This window comes from Merops nubicus, unplaced genomic scaffold (genome assembly GCF_000691845.1).
Source record: "Merops nubicus isolate BGI_N331 unplaced genomic scaffold, ASM69184v1 scaffold10765, whole genome shotgun sequence".
NCBI classification, from domain to species: Eukaryota; Metazoa; Chordata; class Aves; order Coraciiformes; family Meropidae; genus Merops; species Merops nubicus.
This window is the reverse complement of record NW_008608965.1, coordinates 18,160-36,781: the sequence shown is the minus strand read 5'-3', so window position 1 is coordinate 36,781 and position 18,622 is coordinate 18,160. Positions and strand designations below refer to the sequence as shown.

Here is an 18,622-nt window from a genome sequence, read left to right as displayed (position 1 = left end):
CCCATCCCGGGCCCGCGGAGGCAGCCCCGCCGCCATGGCCTCCTCCAAGCCGCTGTCCCGCTTCTGGGAGTGGGGCAAGAACATCGTCTGCGTGGGGCGCAACTACGCCGAGCACGCCAAGGAGATGGGGAGCGCCCTGCCCCGGGAGCCCCTCTTCTTCCTCAAGCCTTCCTCGGCCTACGTGCGGGAAGGGTCGCCCATCCTCCGGCCCTACTACTGCTCCAACCTGCACCACGAGGTGGAGCTGGGGGTGGTGATCGGGAAGAGGGCCCAGGCCGTGGCCCAGGAGGCTGCCATGGAGCACGTGGCAGGTTATGCCCTCTGCTTGGACATGACGGCCAGGGACACCCAGGAGGAGTGCAAGAAGAAGGGTCTGCCCTGGACCTTGGCCAAGGGCTTCACTTCGTCGTGCCCGGTCAGTGACTTTGTGCCCAAGGAGAAGATCCCGGACCCCCACAAGCTGAAGATCTGGCTCAAGGTGAATGGAAAGCTGCGGCAGGAGGGGGAGACCTCTTCCATGATCTTCTCCATCCCTTATCTGATCAGCTACATCAGCGAAATAGTCACCCTGGAAGAAGGGGATTTGATTCTGACAGGGTCCCCCGAAGGGGTTGGGTCCGTGGAGGCCAACGACGAGATCGAGGCCGGGATAAGCGAGTTCCTCTCCATGCGGTTTAAGGTGGTGCAGCAGACACGGGGATCCAAGCCAGGAGCCTAGCTGGGACCTGGGCTGTGGAGGAAGAGGCTCTTCTGGGAACATCTGGTGAATGAAGAGGCACACAAGCCATCCTGCACATCGAACACGGAGGTGGCCCCTGCTCCTAATGGGCTGTCACGCATCAACGCCATAACCTGTGTCCTCAGAAGGCATTTGAGTGAAACAGCCCCATTTCTCTTCTGGCAGTATTCTACAATAAAAAGATGTTTGCTTTTTTGGATTACTTTGACAGTTCCTCTGTGTTTCAAACGTACAAATCAGATGCAGATTGTTCTCCCTCCCGCTCCGAGGGTGACGCAGCAGGAAGTGTGCCAGATGCTTGGCAGGTCTCTCTCCCTAAACTGAGCTTTAAATATGCTTCTAAAAGTAAAATATGAAAGATGAAGAATAAAGAAGCTTATTGGTAAGGATTACTAGTAAACTTGTATTTACTTTTACCAATTTCGTTTAGAATTTGAGGGTCATTAAGGTTGGAAAAGACCTCAAGGGTCATCAGGTCCAACCATCAACCCAAAACTGCCATGACTACTAAACCATGTCCCAAAATGCCACGGCCACATGTTTTTTGAACCCCTCCAGGGATGGGGACTCCACCACCTCCCTGGGCAGCCTGGGCCAGTGCCTCACCACTCTGTCAGGAAAGAAATTCCTCCTCATACCCCAGTGCCCATTTCAGGGGCACAATCACTTCCCTCATCCTCCTGGACACACTATTTTTGATGTAGGCCAGGATGGTCACACACTGGCTCACGTTCAGCCCTTGTTGATCCTCATCCAACTGACCTTGGCCCATCAATCCAACCTGGCCAGATCCCCCTGCAGAGCCTCCTGACCCTCAAGCACATCGACCTCCTGCTCAACTTGCTGTCATCTGCAAACGTCCTGCGGGTGCCTCGATCCCCTCATCCACATCACAGATAAAGGCATTAAACAAGACTGGGAACAAATGATATTTGTAGCCAATGTTTTTCTATTTTTGATACAAATCTGCCTGAAGCACTTGGCAGTGCTGGAGGAGGCAGTGCAGCAGTTGGTGGGTGTAACCATTTCCAGCTGTCGAGACGTCACACAGTGGGACTTCTCCCATTTCCAGGCTCCTGCTGGTCTAACACTCTCCACCAGTTTGCATGACAGCAAGTTCTCCTTCAATTCAAAGGAGTGACAGAGTAAGTTGTAAAATATAATTAAAAAAAAAAAACCTCCCCCTGTAAACATCAAACTTACAGTTTTCAAAGGTTGCACAGAACTGACTGATTTTTAACCAAACCAGATGGATTGTTTTCCTACAGCTGTGCAAGCATCAGAATCAAATGCTTCCATTTATTGGAGCCAGAGCTTAATAACCACTAGGGAAAGTTTGGTTTGAAAGATGCTTTTGGAGCATCTTGCAGAGATGATTAGTGCAGCCCAGAGACAAGCACCTCTGAAAGAGCAGCGTGGTCCAGGATGCTGCACATCACACACTCACAGGAGCAGGGGGACAGAGTCTTGGTGGATTGCTTGTCAAAATCTACTGTTTGTGCAGTTGTTTTCTCTCTTCAGTATTGCTTTAATGGGCAGGTAGTGCACAAGGGGTGATCTGGGCTCCTCAAGGTATCCTATCTTAATAAATACTATGCAAGAGAAGGGCTGTGGTATCTTCCCAGCATTTGAAACAGGCCAACTCCCAGTATGCTCAGAAGTTGAGGACTGGTGAGTGTAGCAAATAACGAGGGGCAGGGGAAGCTGAGGACAGAAATAGATGAAAAAAATAGGAAAAAGAACATGGAGAAGGGCAAAATGTACATACCTGGGCTCTTTATGTTCATCTAGGACCATCTAACCTGGTGAAGAGAAGTCCTTTCTTCTCTGCCACCTATAGTCTTAGAGGATAATTGATTACCCCAATTTAATAAGACTCAGTCCACACACAGAGAAAGCAGCCTGGCAAACATCCCAGTCATTGCCAAGGCTCTGCCCTTCCCAAATTTCCAAATGTGTTTGAGCTCACAGCGTGCACCACAAACCCAGGCAGTATTTCAAAGGGTGTCTTTATTTTTCAAACACCAAAGCAGCAAGGAAGCAGCGAGGCTGTTAACAACATAGAAACTCCACAGATCTCTCTTGTGCTGGTTATTTCTGATTATTTCAAATATATTCTAAACTGAGGGAAGAAGGTTTCCATCCCCCTTGTAAGGGGTTGAATTCAGGAGAACTAACTTTTCTGAAGCCTGTTACACTTTTTAAACTCCAGCCACCTGAAAGAAGACCAACACTGAAGGGTCAGTAACACATATTCCTTTCTTCACCATCAGAACATACTTGGCCAAACAACAGCAGCAGCATTCCACCTTTAATCACAGAGTGCAGAAAGTCTTTTTCCTAGCTGTAATTAATAGTGTAATCCCTTATTTCCAGCCTCTTTTCCCAACAAGCTCTGACTCGCCTCTCTTGGGTCTGCCAGTTTGCAAGAAAGAACATTCACTTTCAGTCCAGTTCTCCAGCTGGGTGACAGAGTGACCTGTAAAAACAATTAATAGTCTGTTTTTCCTGCTGTATAGCACTTTCAAACCCCACACAGCATGTTTAATTGATTGGTTTATATGTATTTTACATTGTTTTATGTATGAGTACAGACATTTTACCTCTATACCTGCCACTTCTGAAGTAAAACACTTTCATTTTGTTTCTTGGAAGTAGGGGCAGAGGGTGGGGGAGATGGGAGAGTAAGAAGCATTTTGCTACATTAAAAACAAGGTTCTGTTTAGGGTTATCCTGGAACAGGCAGTTCTAGGAGAAATGGTTCTCAGGGACATGATTTAGCAGTGGGCTTGGTAGAGTTAGGTTTATGGCTGGACTCCATCTTAGAGGTCTTTTCTAAAGGATTCTATGAAAGGAATCCAGTCCAATACACAGCACACAATTAAAAAGGTGAAGGATAATGCAAATAATAGCAGATCTTTTAACAATTTTTCTGGGTGTGGGAATCTAATATCATTGTTGCTTTAAGAATTGCAGGTTTTAGGTGTACTGAATCACATTATTTCCAAAAATACTCAGCTGAGAAATACACTTAGATAACCCCACATACCATACAATCTACTACATACATTGATTAGGACTTATTCTTGCAAAAAGGTAGTTTTTAACTTTATTCATTATAAACCTACAGCCACAGAAGTCAGTGACTGAGTAAATCACATGTATGTCTTTTGGAAATATCAGCTCCTTAATCAGTGTTGGCTGAAGGGGAGTTTGAGGCTTTCATAGTTTGCCTGAAAGAGCCCTGCATCTATCTGGCCCTGTGCTGAAATTGCAGCAAAGATTATTTACTTGGAATATTGAGAATAGGTACAAAACTCAATCCTTATTTTTTAAAGCTCAGCAGAATTGATGTGGAATTTTTGAGTACTGACTATGCTGCTGAAGGGGAAACAGCCACTGGTTTAAATTCATGTTAAACACTAACCTTGAAATAAATCTTGCTTCGTTCCAGAAGAAGCTGCCATTTCAATGCAGTCTTCTTGTCTTCTCCTAAACTGAGGAATTCAGTGACCTGTTAATGACATCACTTCTTCAGCATATGGTTATAACATCTCCACAACAACATGATGAGGAAAAGAGCATCTTCTATATTTTTATATATTTCTAAGCTGTATTTTTACTGTTTTAATGCAGTGTTTGGTGTGATATGTGTACCAAGACAGTTGGATTAGTCAGAATAAATTGCAGGGTGTTTGAAAATCAAAGTTAGGGAGTTCCAATTATGGTCTCAGAAGTGTTAATTAAAATGAAGCAGTATTCTGAAGAGGGTATTCACTTGCATTCAACACCTTTCTTCTTATTAGCAGCTACTGACTTCTAATTTCTGACTTATTAAAAGGCTGTGTGTATCTCTATGTACACACAATTTTTAATCACTGTACACACACGTATGTGAAGAACATTTACATCTATTTTTCATTTTCCTCAGGCTTCACAGCTCAGCTTAAATCACCACCCAGTTCATTTCCACTTGCCGTGCAGCCCAACGTTTCCTCAGCAACACAGTCAGACAGGTAACAGGAGTAAAGGGTGCCTGTGTGATCTGTCAGATCTACAAGTATGTCAAAGCTTGCAAAAGTTGACTTTGAATCCAAAGAGATGTCACTGCAGAAAGTGCATGTGTTTGAGACTTCATTCACTATAAAACGGCACACTGAGCTGGAACATAAGAAGATAATTAACACATAGATGCAGTTCCTCCCTCTTGGAAACTCTTTTCTAGGCTGAGATTTCCCAAGAGGCCTTTTTTGTCTTTAAAAAACATCTTCATCTTCTAAACTCTTAAGTCTGTCTGAGACAAAATGGCCTTTTTAATTCTGCTCTCCAGAGAGAAGCAGGAAAAGCAAGTCCTTCAGAAAGCCAACCCCCACTTTTTGGTACAAATCTGAAGTCAGTTGTTTACCATCTGTTGCGAATAACTTTAGATGCATTCTCATCAATGTCCAGTGTAGAAATGTAGCCATAAATAATGCCATAGACTGGGTCAGGTTTCCCATCACTCTGTAAAGCTTTTTCTTTCAGCTGTTCCACGGTATAAACATCAACTATAGTTGCCACTGAAAGTTCAGAAGACATGTTAAGTGACTCTGAGAAAGATACAGCACAGGAGAGCAACAAGAAGAAATGGATTTTATGGTAATAAAAAGGAGAAGATTTGATCTAAAGCATCAGGAAAGCACCACAGCCCTTCCTTTAGAAACAGGCTTATCATTTAGGGGCAAAAGGGGACCCAAGGAAAATAGTTAATATTTAACTTTTGCATCCCCAAAAACATTTCTGAGAAAAACCTTCCCTCTCCATTTTTTATACTTATTCAAGACAGAAAGAACATGCCAGACAGGCTGCAACTGGCCAAGTCTCCAACCCTGAACATACAGGACTGGAACTGTAAGGGATAGTCCCACTAACAACAGTCCAGACTTGAAACATGCAGCCAGACAAGGCCTCAGTTTAGTTTCTATGAGCACACAGAGCAAGAATTTGGTATTTCAGCTGCACTGTGAAACTACACTATAGAGTTAAATAAACTCAAAGTGTTTGGATCCATGCTTACAGTTAATGGAGTCTTTTGACAGCTCCTCCATTTTATCATGCGTTGCTCCTGATTGGGCACAGTCTTTTATGAAGCTGAAGAGAGCATTTGCTTCTGCTGTTTCTTGAAATTGCATTTTTAAAAGTCATTAATATATGTAGAAGGTAAAAATGACAACACAGTTAAGGTTTATAACTTCTTATTCTGGTTGCAGCAACACATCATCCCTTGGAATTAACCAAGAGGAGCTTTTTGCTTTTCTACTTTAACTGTCAGTGCTAACATGGAATATATGGGGGCTGCTTAGGCAAAATTTTTAAAATAACTTAAAAAAAGTGGAAGCCAAAAGCATTGGCCACTGTAACAGCCAAGGAGAGGGAGTTTCCAAGGCCAGCAGGCAGAAGAAATCAGACCTCCAATGGACTAGCCCATAATGATTACTAACACCAAAGAAATGCTTCAACAGCTCTTACCTGGATTAGTTGTAATGATGGTTTTTGATATCACAGTTGCAGTCATACAGTTCCTAAATTTGTCAAAATTTATTCTCACATCTGATGCAAATATTACTGTGCACAAAAAAAAACCCAACCCTCATTACTGTAGAGCAAGTCTCAAGATAAAAACTACAGCAAGAGCACCAAAAATTTACTATTCTACCTGTTTCTCGTGGGATCCAACTCTGTGCAAGCTGGATAGATTCATTATCCCAACTAAATTAAAAAAAACACTGTTAATGCATCAGAATAGTTTTGAAACAGCACTCAGGCTGTTTAGTCATAAATTGCTAAATATTAAACTGATCAAAGGGGCCACAACTCCTTGGTTAGATGTGCATGCAGATGAAATGCTGTCCATGTGTCTCCACAGGCATCTTAAGTTTGCAGCCAGCCAGGATGCTTTATGGATGATCTAACTCAGTCCCTATTTTACCTCGTGCCAAACAGGATGGAATAAAAGGCTATTAGATTGTTTGGAGTGATTAAATGCAGAACATACCTCAGAAAATACCATATTTCAGAGTTTTGACAAAAGAAAATTGTAACTAAAGCAACTCAGCCAAGCCTCTTGTGTGGGAACAAGCTGCTGCTCACGTCACCAGGCCAGATGTTCAGCTGGCTTTCCAACACTGGAACCCCTGTAACTGTGGATGATGCCACTAGGGTGAGGTCAGTGGCATCCCTCAGAAATGGTAATGTGATGGATAGAAGCTCTCATTCAGCTCCTCCTAACTTTGGGTGACAAGAATACAGCCAGAGCAGTTTGTTCTGGTGGATTGTTTTTTTTTCTTAATCCATAGGAAAATATTTAAGACAGATATCAGGGCCCAGAGCAACCTGCTCTAGTTGCAGAGGTTTTGGACAAGATGATTTTTAAAGGTCCCTCATGACCCAAACCAGTCTGTGATTCTAAGATTCTTAATTTACTTTCCACCTAGCACTGCTCAGTCACCTCTTCACTGATGGCCTCTGAATGATCTTCACTACATGGCTGTTGCTCAAGGATTTCCTGAATCTTTGCCTCTACTTGTGGCTCCATGGAAGTGCAGAAGGCAGAGTTTAGGGTAACACCACCTCACCTCTGCTTCTGAGGACTCCTGAAGCATACAGCTCTGTATCAGTACATACCAGCACTGAAGCAAGACTATGATTGGAGAGCCTGCTGCAAATTAGGGGCATGCTATAGCAGGGGACTTGGTAGAGCTGGGTTAATGCTTGGACTCCATCTTAAAGGTCTTTTCCAACCTAAACAATTCTATGATTAACCCTGGGGGCAGCTCAAAGTCTAAAAATCTTCACACTGTAAATGCTGATTGGTGTTTGTGTGGATCCATTAACTGTGTTAACTGTCACAGGGAAGGATAACACAGCTTCTAGCCCAGCCCTAGAGCACAATGCTGTCTCCCCACAGCCAGCCAGGGAGCAAAGGCCACTGTGCCCAAGGGGCAGCAGAGCCAGTGCAAACAGATACCCACAGACCCTTGCACACAGATAAGCCACGAGTTCATTGAACCAACTGTGGGCAAAATGCAAAAGTACCTGGGCAAACAGATCTCTGTTGACACAGGTCACTTTACACACAGCAGTGGTGTGGACGTAGTCGTGTCTGTGAATGGGATAGGGTTTGAAAACACAGCTGAAGGAGTATCAAAATGTTTCTGCACTATTTTAAACACTTAAAAACAATCTCAGCCTATTTCCATTCCACTTGTTCGTTCTGCTTGGCTTAGAAATGAAGCTCATACTCCTCTTCCCCTCCCTCCCCCAGTCTGAGGAAGAAATGGCCTGCCTTTGCAGCTGTTTAAATGCCATTTCCTGAATTAGTTCAAATTCCCACATTAAAAAATGTAACTCTTTGGAACTCAGCTTGGTTTTGCCACTCATGAGCTAGCAGTCTGTCAGCAAGTCATAAAACCAGACAATACTATAATGACATATAATTCACTCTAATGAACCTCTTTTTTAAGCCTCTGTTTAACATACATTGCTGCCTCATCACAGTTGCCACCCAAATAACAATACATTTAAACTAAAAATGTTGTAACAGTGTGTATTATAGTTTGTTTCTTTACCTAGTCTGTATTTCAGTGAATTAAAAAAAAAAAATCAATTACCATACTATGGGAAAAGACATCTCTGTTTCATCATACAGCTTCACTTCACACCTCTGACCTTTCCTCTTGTCTGAAGTCATAAAATACTTGGGCTCCCCAACCTTTAGGAAGAAAGAGAAGCAGTCACTTTTCCTCTGCTAAGTGTTTAGGAGAATAAAACTGATGAGCTAGAAAACAGAAGAATTAGAAAAGGGGAAAAAAAAAAAAGTACATGAATAAAATAAAATCTAAACATCACTAAAAGTTTAACAACAGTAATTTTACTTCAATATGAACAGATGCATTTTATTTTATAATAATTCACTGCTTATATATTTGCAGTTTCTCTACTGCTTGTACACATGTGATTTCAAAAAGAAAACTCATCTAAAACATTTCCATTTAATTTCCCCCTTCCTGTTGTTGATAATCTCACAAAGTTCCTATGTTTGTGTACTGGTTTGGGGCAGAACAGAAAATTCTGTTCAGTGATTTTACTTTCCAGCTAAAGGTCTTCTAACTAACTGCACTTTTTGAAGTTAGCAGCAGATTTTCACAGACAGTGTCTGCTTCTAGCAGTGATAACACTCTGTGTTTAGAGTTACCCCCAAGGGCTGGTGTGCAGACCAAGGTCACTGCTAAACCCTGTGTCCCACACTGAGTGGGGCAGAAGGCAAAGGCCAAACCAGCAGAGAGGAGAGGACAGGACAGGCAACCCTAAACTGATCAGTGGGGTTTTCCATCCCATATCTGTCATATTCAGTATAAAGCTGAAGGATCACAAGAGTCAAGCCCCTTCCTCTCTTCAATGGCTGGCATCTGAGGAGGCTCCATCTATTCTGCCTTTGAACCCAAGCCCTGTGCTCCTGAACCCAGTTCCAGAACCCAGCTCCTGGTCCCTGTTGCTGTCTGGCACTGAGTCCAGACTGGGACTGTTCCCCAGGGGCTACTCCCCAGCTGGAGGTGACAGTGACATGTTGCCATCAGGGGTGGGAGTTGGCTTCAATACCAGTTTTGTATATATTTATAGATATTCCTCTTTTTTTATTATTATTATATATTATTGTTTTCATTAAAGCTGTTTTCTAATTGATAAGTCTCTCTCCTTTATTCCCTTTCTCTTCCCCTTTGGGAGGGAGAGGGGTTAACAGAGAGCATCTGTTACAGGTCTGAGGTACAGCCCTAGCCCTAAACCTTGACAGGTTGTTGTAACTCAGCTGAAGTGCCTGCCAACCAAAAAAAAAACCACCAAACCCCATGATTCCTGCCCAATGTGAGTCCTAAAATCCATATTCACACCTAAGTCAGTTAACTCCCCCATGGTACAGTAGTGAAAACACCACTCTGCTGTGGCTGCTGAACTTACTGACATGACAGCTGCAAGAACATTAAGGATTCTCCCATCAAGGCTCTGTCCATTTGCAGTGATGTCACCCAGTGAATAATAATCCTGAGGGTCCTTGACAGGCAGATGCAGCAGAGAAAGCAGTTTGGAGTCCATTTCATAACAGGAAAATGTTCTGACCACTGAATGGTTCTCACTGAGCAGTAGTTTGTAGCAACTAGATAATATGTGCAAAAGAAATCACATTGATCATCATTTCACTCACCAGTGCACTAACAGTGTGAAATGCTCACTCTGTTCACATCAGAAAATAACTGCTGGTTTATTCCTCTACTGTTTCCTCTAGAGATATGAAAAAGTTGGAAATAATTTGTTCTAAAATAGTTTTTAAATGTTATATACTTTAGTCTTACAGAAGACTTATCATTGTGTACTTTATGTTTGTTTAGAATTGAAAAAGCCAGCAATGTGCAGTACATATCTGTAATTCTTTGAGCCTTATCCATCACTAAAAATAAAATAAGCCCTGAAATGTCTGTAATCTGGGCCACTGAGAGGTCTTGGCACCATGACATAGTAAGACAAGAGCCTACTACAGTCAGACTAGATTTTGTAAGGTGCTTTCAAAAGTAACAGCTCAATGTTCTCAGTAATATTTATAATGTCAGTGGAAAAGAGATATTTGATATATTCTAGATAACCATATTTTGCAAAGGTTTGTGAAATCTATAGATTTTAGAGATTTTCACTTTTCCTCAGTGAAGTTTCTACCTGACATTTGTTCTTCTACTTCTTTTTGATTAGCTGGGAAGCAAGTAGTGAGTCCAATTACTACAGCTCTACATTTGCCACAAAAACTTAGAGAGGATCATTAAGCAAGAACATAAAACTTGTGACTTGCCAATTCAGTGTGCATATGTGCAATATTCTCATGGCTGCCATATGATTAACAGTGTTAGACTATGAGCAATTAGGAAAGAAACCCTAGTTAAAGAGCAGGTTATGAGTCAGTCTGTACCTAACATCTGCTTCTTAGATGTCTGAGCTAAAATCTAAGTTAAGACTCACAATATTCATTTCATACATTGGTTCAAATTGTTCAGATTTAAGAGAATACACTGAAAGGCAAGATATATACATTTTAAGGTACAAAAGAAATTACAAATAAGCAACAAATCACATTACAGCATATTAAAATGCCTTCTAGATAAACCTATCATTTGAATGGATTTTCATAAGGCTCTACCTTCCATAAAACAGTTATGTCTAAAACAACACTTTGGCAATATCAACTCAATTTCAAATAATTTTGGGAGGCAGTACTCAAAGGAGGACATTTATTCTGCTTAGTTACAAAGAACATTATTAATTCATGACCCTGTAGTGGGAAACATGTTCTCTTTTGAGATTTCTTGCCTGTATGTGAACACAGGAGGAAGGTACTTCTGCCTAAGACAGCTCACCCCAAATACTTTCACCTATTGCCTGGTGCTGCAACTGGCTGGCAATTAACACAAGTATTAACTGTGATCTTTCTGGAAAGAGCTACCAATCTGTGCTTTACATTTACCTGGGAGTCATAGGGTTGAATTTTTCTTCCCTTTCCGATTCCTTCGACTGAACTAAAGGATTTTCTATTGTAACTAAAACAAAACAGGGATAAATAACATTAGAAAACTGAATCTAGGGACATCTAAAGATAGATGGCTGTTAAAAATGGTCATTTTTGAGGTGGAAACAGTATGTGCAGTAACTAGGGCCAAATGTTTCCAGGCTGAAAACCACATCTGCCCAGACAGCTGCTGGCATTAGAGCCAAAGTCCCACAGAGTCCTCAAGACATTCAGTGGAAACAAACTGACACCAAATTAGCAGGTGTACACTCTTCAGGGTCAGGAATTTTATCCCAACACTCTGATCTAGCAGCCATGGGCAATAAAATCTTTCCACTCAACTCAAACTAAAAGCAGGTATTACAAACAACAAGATTTTTGCTGGTTTTATAGTCACAGTGTTTAATATCTATAACCAAATGAAGACAAACACCAAACTGCTTCACAGAGTTTATTTTTTGTCATTTATAAGCACTGAATAGACTGTAAGACTGTAGATCAGTTGACTATAGGTAAGTTGTGGGTGGCTGCATTCAGTGCATTTGTAGCTGGTTTTATTCCTTGACATCTTTACTGGTTTTAAATTTAAATCCTTAAAGCCTTTTGCCTTTCCTCTCTCTGCTTAACAGAGCTGAACAATTTGTTTCCAATTAGTCTGTTTTCTGAGTCCTCAGAGAAATATATAACAAAACCACCAACACATAACACTGATTTACTAGGAAAAAAAAACCCAAAACAGATTCAAACAGAAACACGTTAAGAATAAACTCCAACTTACCACAGTCCCCAACTCTGAAGCTTTCAGAAAGTGATCTGATATACTCTTCTTTGCCCCAGGCATTCACATTTATAAAATAAGCTGGTGAATCACGAATGGTAAAACTGAAGGTGTATCTTTCAGACCCAATGTCTGCAAGAATCAACAGCACTGTCACAATTCGTTAGCACAGGCTGATTTCAGTCTAGAATACACATATAAAAACGACCACTTGGAGGGTTTTCTAGGTTTTGCCATGAATGTGCTACCTGCAGTGTGGGGAGTATCACTAGAGGTCAGCAAACTGTTCAGTAAACCCACTGGTGTTGCTGTAACCCCACCACGGGGTTATCAAACCACTGATAAGGTTCTGCCAAACTAATGCTCCTCTTTCATCTTGGTTCTCAAAGACATTACTTTTTTTTTGCACGTTTTTATGCCATAAATCTTGCACTAAGAAGCATTTAAATACTGATTTCAGTCACATATGCCAAATTACACCCCCTAGAAAATGAAGTAAAAGCAGTTAAAAGGGACTGTACTTTTTCTGTCTGGAAAGCCTCTGACATCTGTTTTGGCAATAACCACACCGATTACATTCTAAAAAATAAAAAGATTAGAGAATACAAGTATTAAACACAGATGGATATGATGAATTAGATTTCATGGACTTGTACTCTGCTGATGATAACAAACATATTTCTGACTAGTAATCATTCTAATCTATTTATTCCACATAGGAACTAAGGACTAAAACACAAACATACAACTTTAAGAGAGTGACTAATAAAAATATTAAACTACATCTGTTTCTGTTTGTAAAGACAACGGGAGGACAAAAGTTCACCCAAAGCCTTCCCAGTGCTGGCTGTTCTGCAGAGATCTCTCCTCAGGTAGGCAGCAGGACAGTTCTTTCACACTCTCTGCACAGGTTTCAGATCCCCTTAAATGCACCATGAAAAGTCTGGACAGGATTTATGTGAGTTAAGCATCCAAGGTTTCCCCTGCTCTCAGCACGGATAGACACAAGTGTACAGCCACAGGCAGAGCCATTTATCCACATCTGAGCTGCTACGTTAGTGCAGGTGCCTCTTTCTTGCTGTGTCTCTCTTGGCTGACTACAAAGAGTTCAGGCAATGAAGCTCCCAAAGATTGTGAGGGGTCTAGAGCCCAAGTGTGGCGAGGATTGAGTCAGGGAGCTGGGGGTGCTGAGCCTGGAGCAAAGGAGGCTCAGGAGCTGTGGAGAGACCTTCTGGCTCTCCACAGCTCCTGACAGGAGCCTGGAGCCAGGTGGGGATCAGGTTCTTCTCCCAAGGAACAAGCAACAGGACATGAGATTTGCCCTCAAATTTCACCAGGGAACAATTTCTTCCCCTTGAGGGTTGCCCAGGGCTGTGCCAGGCTGCCCAGGGCAGTGGTGGAGTCCCCACCCCTGGAGGGGTTTCCAAGCCGTGGAGATGTGGTGTGAGGGACAGTGGTCAGTGGGGACCTGGCAGTGCTGGAGGAATGTTTGTACTTGATCTCAAAGGTCTCTTCCAACCAGAAGAATTCTATGATTCTATGAACCCCTTCATGATTCAAAACAAAAATCAATCCAGTCCCCAGTTTACTTTGAATCACTAGATGGAGCAAGGTAACTGCCTTATCCCACAGCAGTGGCAGTGAGCTCGGGAAGAGGATGTGTGTGTACAACAGTGTCCTACCCTCATCCTTCCAGCCTGAGTGTTTCCTATCTGCCCACAACATGTACTGATTTAGGGTTTATTTTTCTAGTTTTGGTTTTGTTTCTTAAAAACCCCAAACTCTTCAGTTAAATCAGAGTGGGACACACCCTGCATCTCACCACCAGTTCAGAAAAGCTGACATTTAGGATGACTCTTCACATTAATTAAGCTGATGTAAACCTGTAGCTTCCCAAAGACTCTTCCCCTGCTGTGAGCACATCCCCTCTCTGGTGTCAGCCTGCACAGCAAGCTGGCAGAAGGAAGAGGAAACAATTTTGGGGGGAGAGAAAGAAGGTAGAAAAACTTCCATTTCCTTGATGAGCTTTACTACACAAGCACTAGTCTCACCAAAGGATGGGGTGGGGGGGACATGCCTGCAGTGAGGAAGCAGCCACATTGCCTTTTTTTTGGCTGAGCAGTGCTTGAGGCTGCTCAACCAACTCACCAGACCATGGCACTAACCCCCTGCAAGCTCCTTAGACTTTCATCTGTTTCATTTTTAAAAATTCAACTGAAAAGTAAAAAAATATTATGGCTTTGGTACTTGGAATTGTGTGCTCAGCTGTTTTAACACACTGATCATTCTATCAGGGGATACTAATGAATTACTTCTGTATAAAAATGCTTTACTGTATGCTGCTAATTGCAATACTCCAGATTATTTGTAAAGTAAAAGCTTTTAACTTAGTGGATCATTCTTATCTGAGAGTAACTGTGAATGACAGATTAAATTAGCTTTGCTGGAGAATAGGGGTTATACAATATTAGAAAGATCATACAATACCATTGTAAGGGCATACAAAACTCCTAGTTCACCTATTTCCTCTGATTTCTATTTCATTTGTTAAAATAAATGAGAAAAACTCAGACATCTGCATGAATCTGCCAACTACAAAGCTGTGCTCTTTGTTTCCATTTTGCTTCATCCTATTCTCCTGTACTCCCACAAGCAAAACTCCTAGCTCCTTATGAACTGACAACTGCAAAACCTTCTTTTTGTTCTAAAAAAAAGAGAAATGATCCTATCTGATGTATAATTGTTAGATTTTTATCTGGTTAAAACACCAGAGTTTTGTCTGAATAGTTGAGGGCTAAGATATGGAGCCCAGAGGGACTGAGCACACAAGTAGAGAGGCTGCAGGATTGGGCCTTAGGTTCACAGCTTGTGGTGAAAGACCTTTGTAGGTTACAGATGGATTGTGACTACATAATGCTGACTCTGTACATGCCTTTACTAACCCAGCATCCATTTAAAACATCACAAAGCAGCCTCTGATGCTCTCAGACACTGAATTGTCCAGTCAATATCTATAGCTGTGGTATCCACACACTATGGACAACAACAGCCTCAATTTTCATTTTTCTGGTCTCTACACAAAGGAGGTAAGGTACTTTATAGCTAACAATTATACTAATGCTATTAGTATCTAAATACACATCAATTACATAATTTTGCAGTAATATAATATAGCCATATACCATTTCATTTGAGAACAAAAGTGCCATGCCTAGGAGACTTACAGGACGAGCAAGATTTGGATGCAGATCTGAAAGTGCAACAAAGTCCCGTGCTGAACTAGAATAAGCCATTCTTCACCTGTAACTTGAGAAAACTAATTTAGATTTTTAAAAAATCCAAACAAATCACTTAAAACTATTCACAACGAGGATAAAAAGTTACTTTTTAACACAAATGTTTTGACCTGAATAGCATCTGTTTTCAGTTAAGAGCATTTCAAGTCATCTGAATTAGACAATTCTTCATTGTTTGCATTTGGTGATGTAAGTGATGAGTTTTACTGTAACTACCTGTGCTTCTCAAATAAAGGTCTGTCATATTTATTTATTTATTTATTTATTCAGCAGTAAATGACTCCATTAGCACCAGCCTCTGAAAAATATTTACCCTCCTTCTCCTGTCTGGGAAGTCCATCTGAATTTAATGAGGCAGTTCATATATAAAAGGCCATTTAGATGGGAGGAAAGAAAAGTGTTGGGTTACAAACCACCTTAACTGAGGTTTTGGGCTTAATATTAAACTGCTTTAAAATATGAGTTCATTCTTTCCTCAAAGCAGAAAAGCTTTCAATTTGTTCGAGTAATTTTTTTTAAAAGATCAGTTCTTCTCAGGCTGCCAACATCACATTACTGCCCATTCCTGTGAGCTACCACACACTCAAGCCCTCTCCACTGATGCCAAAGTCAGGCCATGGATGCTTTGTTAGCCCATCTGAATGCCTCTTATTATTTCATGGGTACCCTCAGGAACATTACTGATATTTAGCAAAGAGTTGTCACATTCTTCTTTTTTTTTTTTTTTTTTCTTGTAAAAGAAAACATCAAGTTGTCCAAATCTTAATAACCTTTAATATGAGAGAAGTGCTCATGTTTTTCAGAGGATGCTTGTTCAAAGTTTATAAGAGAAGTCCTGAATGGCTTTCCCAGTCTTTATACCTGGCAACTTGTGTGAGAATTTTTAACCATTTCACTGGGCATTAGTATCATGATCCGTTGAACACACTATAAAAGAAACAGTCTACACTTTAAAAAAAGTAAGCAGATATCTGAGAACAAAGTGATTTCCTTAGAAGGGCATTTCAAACCAAACTCCCACAGAAAGATATCCCAAAGTTACCTTAGAAAAACCACTTAAACCCATTCCCGTCCCATTATATAAAGGAATTCACGTTCACTTGCGTAGGAAAGTCCCCTCAACTATCCCTCCAAGGCACTGCAATATTCTTGCCTCAGAACAAGTTAAATATTGTTAAATTACATACCTCACACCACAGCAGTATCAGGTTAAAGGAAACACATAGGAAGAGGAAGATTAGAGAGGCAGTTTAGGATGTGAAATGCTACAGGGGAGGCTGCAGCAGGCAATGGCACCTCTCACTTACCCCTCAGAGACAGGAGCCCAGCTACCCGGGACAGCAGAGGGAACTTTCTCTCACCAACACCCAGGATCAGACCCTTTCTGAGAGAAAGGACAGGATGGAAATCACAATAAATAGCAGCATGAAGCCTTTAGCACCACCACTCCGTCCCAAACTGTCACATCCAAAACCACGGAGACTCTGCGCCGCAAGATTTTTCATGCATCACCCTCATCACCCCTTTCCTTGCCCGGGCAGCACGTGTTGGCCACCCCCACAGAGGCAGGCAGGAGCCTTTACCACATCCACACCTACCGCCGAGGGGTCTTGGGGGAGACACAGAGGGGCCGGGATGGGAAGGGGGCACCCTGGAAGGAAGGCAGGAGGCACTCAGGACGGGGAGACAAAATGGCGGCGAGCGCTGTGGGCGGGAAAAGGGCCCCGCGCCCTCTGTCTGCGCCTCGCCTTCCCTCAGGGCTGCCAGGGGGAGCGGCGTGAGGGTGGCTGGTGCCAACGGGCACTGGTGCTCAGAGAATGGCCACCAAAAAAAACTACAAAACTCAAAAACCCCCAAACTCACCAGAAATTCAAGGTCCTGAGGCTTTCACGTGCCGCAGCCCTGCCACCTTCAGCAAGCGAGCTCTGCGTCAGGTCCAGAGCTGAGGGCTCAGAGCTGGGCTTTAACTTTCTTTTATGATTCCTTCCATCCGTGGGGCTTTACCTGAACCTCCCCACCATTGCTGCTCCATCATCACTCCTCCTGGGGCAGCAGCTTCATCCCGACCCACAGGAGGCTCCCTGGGTAAGGTTTTAATTTGAGCCACCTAAACGTGTCTTTTCCTTGCTGAATATTTCTTTATATTCTTGCAGTGCTGCTCCACAGCAGACCCTGGAAGATTTCTTTTTCCCCTACTAAATGCATTCAACACAATCAAGTCCCTGGACCTAAAGCACCAGGCCAGGAATCTTAAGTCAGGCTTATTCTGCTACAATTATAAATACACAACACACCAGCAAGAGAAAGCAAATTTTAGAAAGCTTTGCAGGGACTATTCCCTAGTTCTTTATTTCTAAGAAAAAACATTGCAGCCTGTATTTTATAAATGAATTAACGTTTATGGTTTAAAATATTATTTGTATTGATTTGCAGATAGCACTCTTGGGTTTTCAGGCCCTGCAGATATCTGGGGTGAGGTATTTTACCCATTTATGTTGCATATAAACTTATTTTTTATAAAATCAATACTCTTCACTTCTGTATCATAAAAAAATTTTACTCCTGATGAGTAATTTTATGACCTGAAGGTCGTGAGTATTGAAGGTTTTAGCCTAGCCTGACAAATTCTGTGTTGACTCTGTATTACAGGATCTTTCATTTCTTCAATTAAACAGCTGAAAATGGACACCACCTGTGCTCTCATATTTATTGTGTCACTAAAGTCCATGATAATTACGCTGTGCTGATGACAAATGGCATGCCAGAGAACTGAAAGCCTGGGTGGGTTTTTTTTTCCAAGTCACCTTTTATACAGTATGATCCACAGATGTAATTTTCTTCCATAGGTTTGAAGTCACCAGTAAAGAGAATGAGGTAATTTTTTTTGGGTTAGTTCTGTTGTTTCAATTATCTCAAACTAATGAACAAGCAGAAGAGAATGAACATGGTGATGGGATGCTAATCAAATGGGAAGGAGAACTTCTACACTAGCTGGAAAATGCTGGCAAAAGTGCAGGTCTCATCACCATGATGGCAAGGTAAACCAGGGGGGGGGAAAAACCCAACCAAACAAAACACACTACACCTGAAATAAGATCCACAGGGTCTCCACCATGCAGAAGGTGATAAAAACTAGATCATAGCCCACAGGCTTGCAGGCACTGAGCTTGTCTGGTATCTCAGCATGGTTTTGGTGGGACAAAAGCACCTGCTTAAATGGAGCC

General features: G+C 42.0%; 2 protein-coding genes across 2 annotated transcripts; one reads left to right on the top strand and one right to left on the bottom strand.

Moving 5' to 3' along the window:
* The first annotated feature begins 15 nt into the window (after positions 1-15).
* Positions 16-723, top strand: FAHD1 (fumarylacetoacetate hydrolase domain containing 1). Its single transcript, XM_008940448.1, has one exon. The coding sequence runs from the start codon at positions 35-37 to the stop codon at positions 716-718; it is 684 nt and encodes a 227-aa protein (XP_008938696.1). The 5' UTR covers positions 16-34; the 3' UTR covers positions 719-723.
* Positions 724-3,089: 2,366 nt separating this feature from the next.
* On the bottom strand, positions 3,090-15,395 carry MEIOB (meiosis specific with OB domains). The gene is made up of 13 exons (XM_008940449.1): positions 15,327-15,395; positions 12,624-12,681; positions 12,103-12,234; positions 11,283-11,355; positions 9,734-9,929; positions 8,389-8,489; positions 6,435-6,487; positions 6,248-6,343; positions 5,796-5,897; positions 5,145-5,298; positions 4,717-4,900; positions 4,167-4,253; positions 3,090-3,218 (listed from the first exon to the last, which is right to left on the bottom strand). Exons 1-13 carry the CDS (start codon positions 15,393-15,395, stop codon positions 3,090-3,092), a joined length of 1,434 nt encoding a protein of 477 aa, XP_008938697.1.
* Positions 15,396-18,622: the final 3,227 nt, after the last annotated feature.

What these genes read in the sequence shown, in the direction of transcription:
- FAHD1 (XM_008940448.1), top strand. Translation starts at nt 35, where the DNA reads ATGGCCTCCTCCAAGCCGCTGTCCCGCTTCTGGGAGTGGGGCAAGAAC.
- MEIOB (XM_008940449.1), bottom strand. Translation starts at nt 15,395, where the DNA reads ATGGCTTATTCTAGTTCAGCACGGGACTTTGTTGCACTTTCAGATCTG. An exon ending in AGGCTTTCCAGACAGAAAAA is followed by an intron (nt 12,235 to 12,623) that starts GTACAGTCCCTT and finishes TGATTCTTGCAG; the next exon opens with ACATTGGGTCTGAAAGATAC. An exon ending in TTCTTGCAGCTGTCATGTCA is followed by an intron (nt 8,490 to 9,733) that starts GTAAGTTCAGCA and finishes TTCTTCCTAAAG; the next exon opens with GTTGGGGAGCCCAAGTATTT.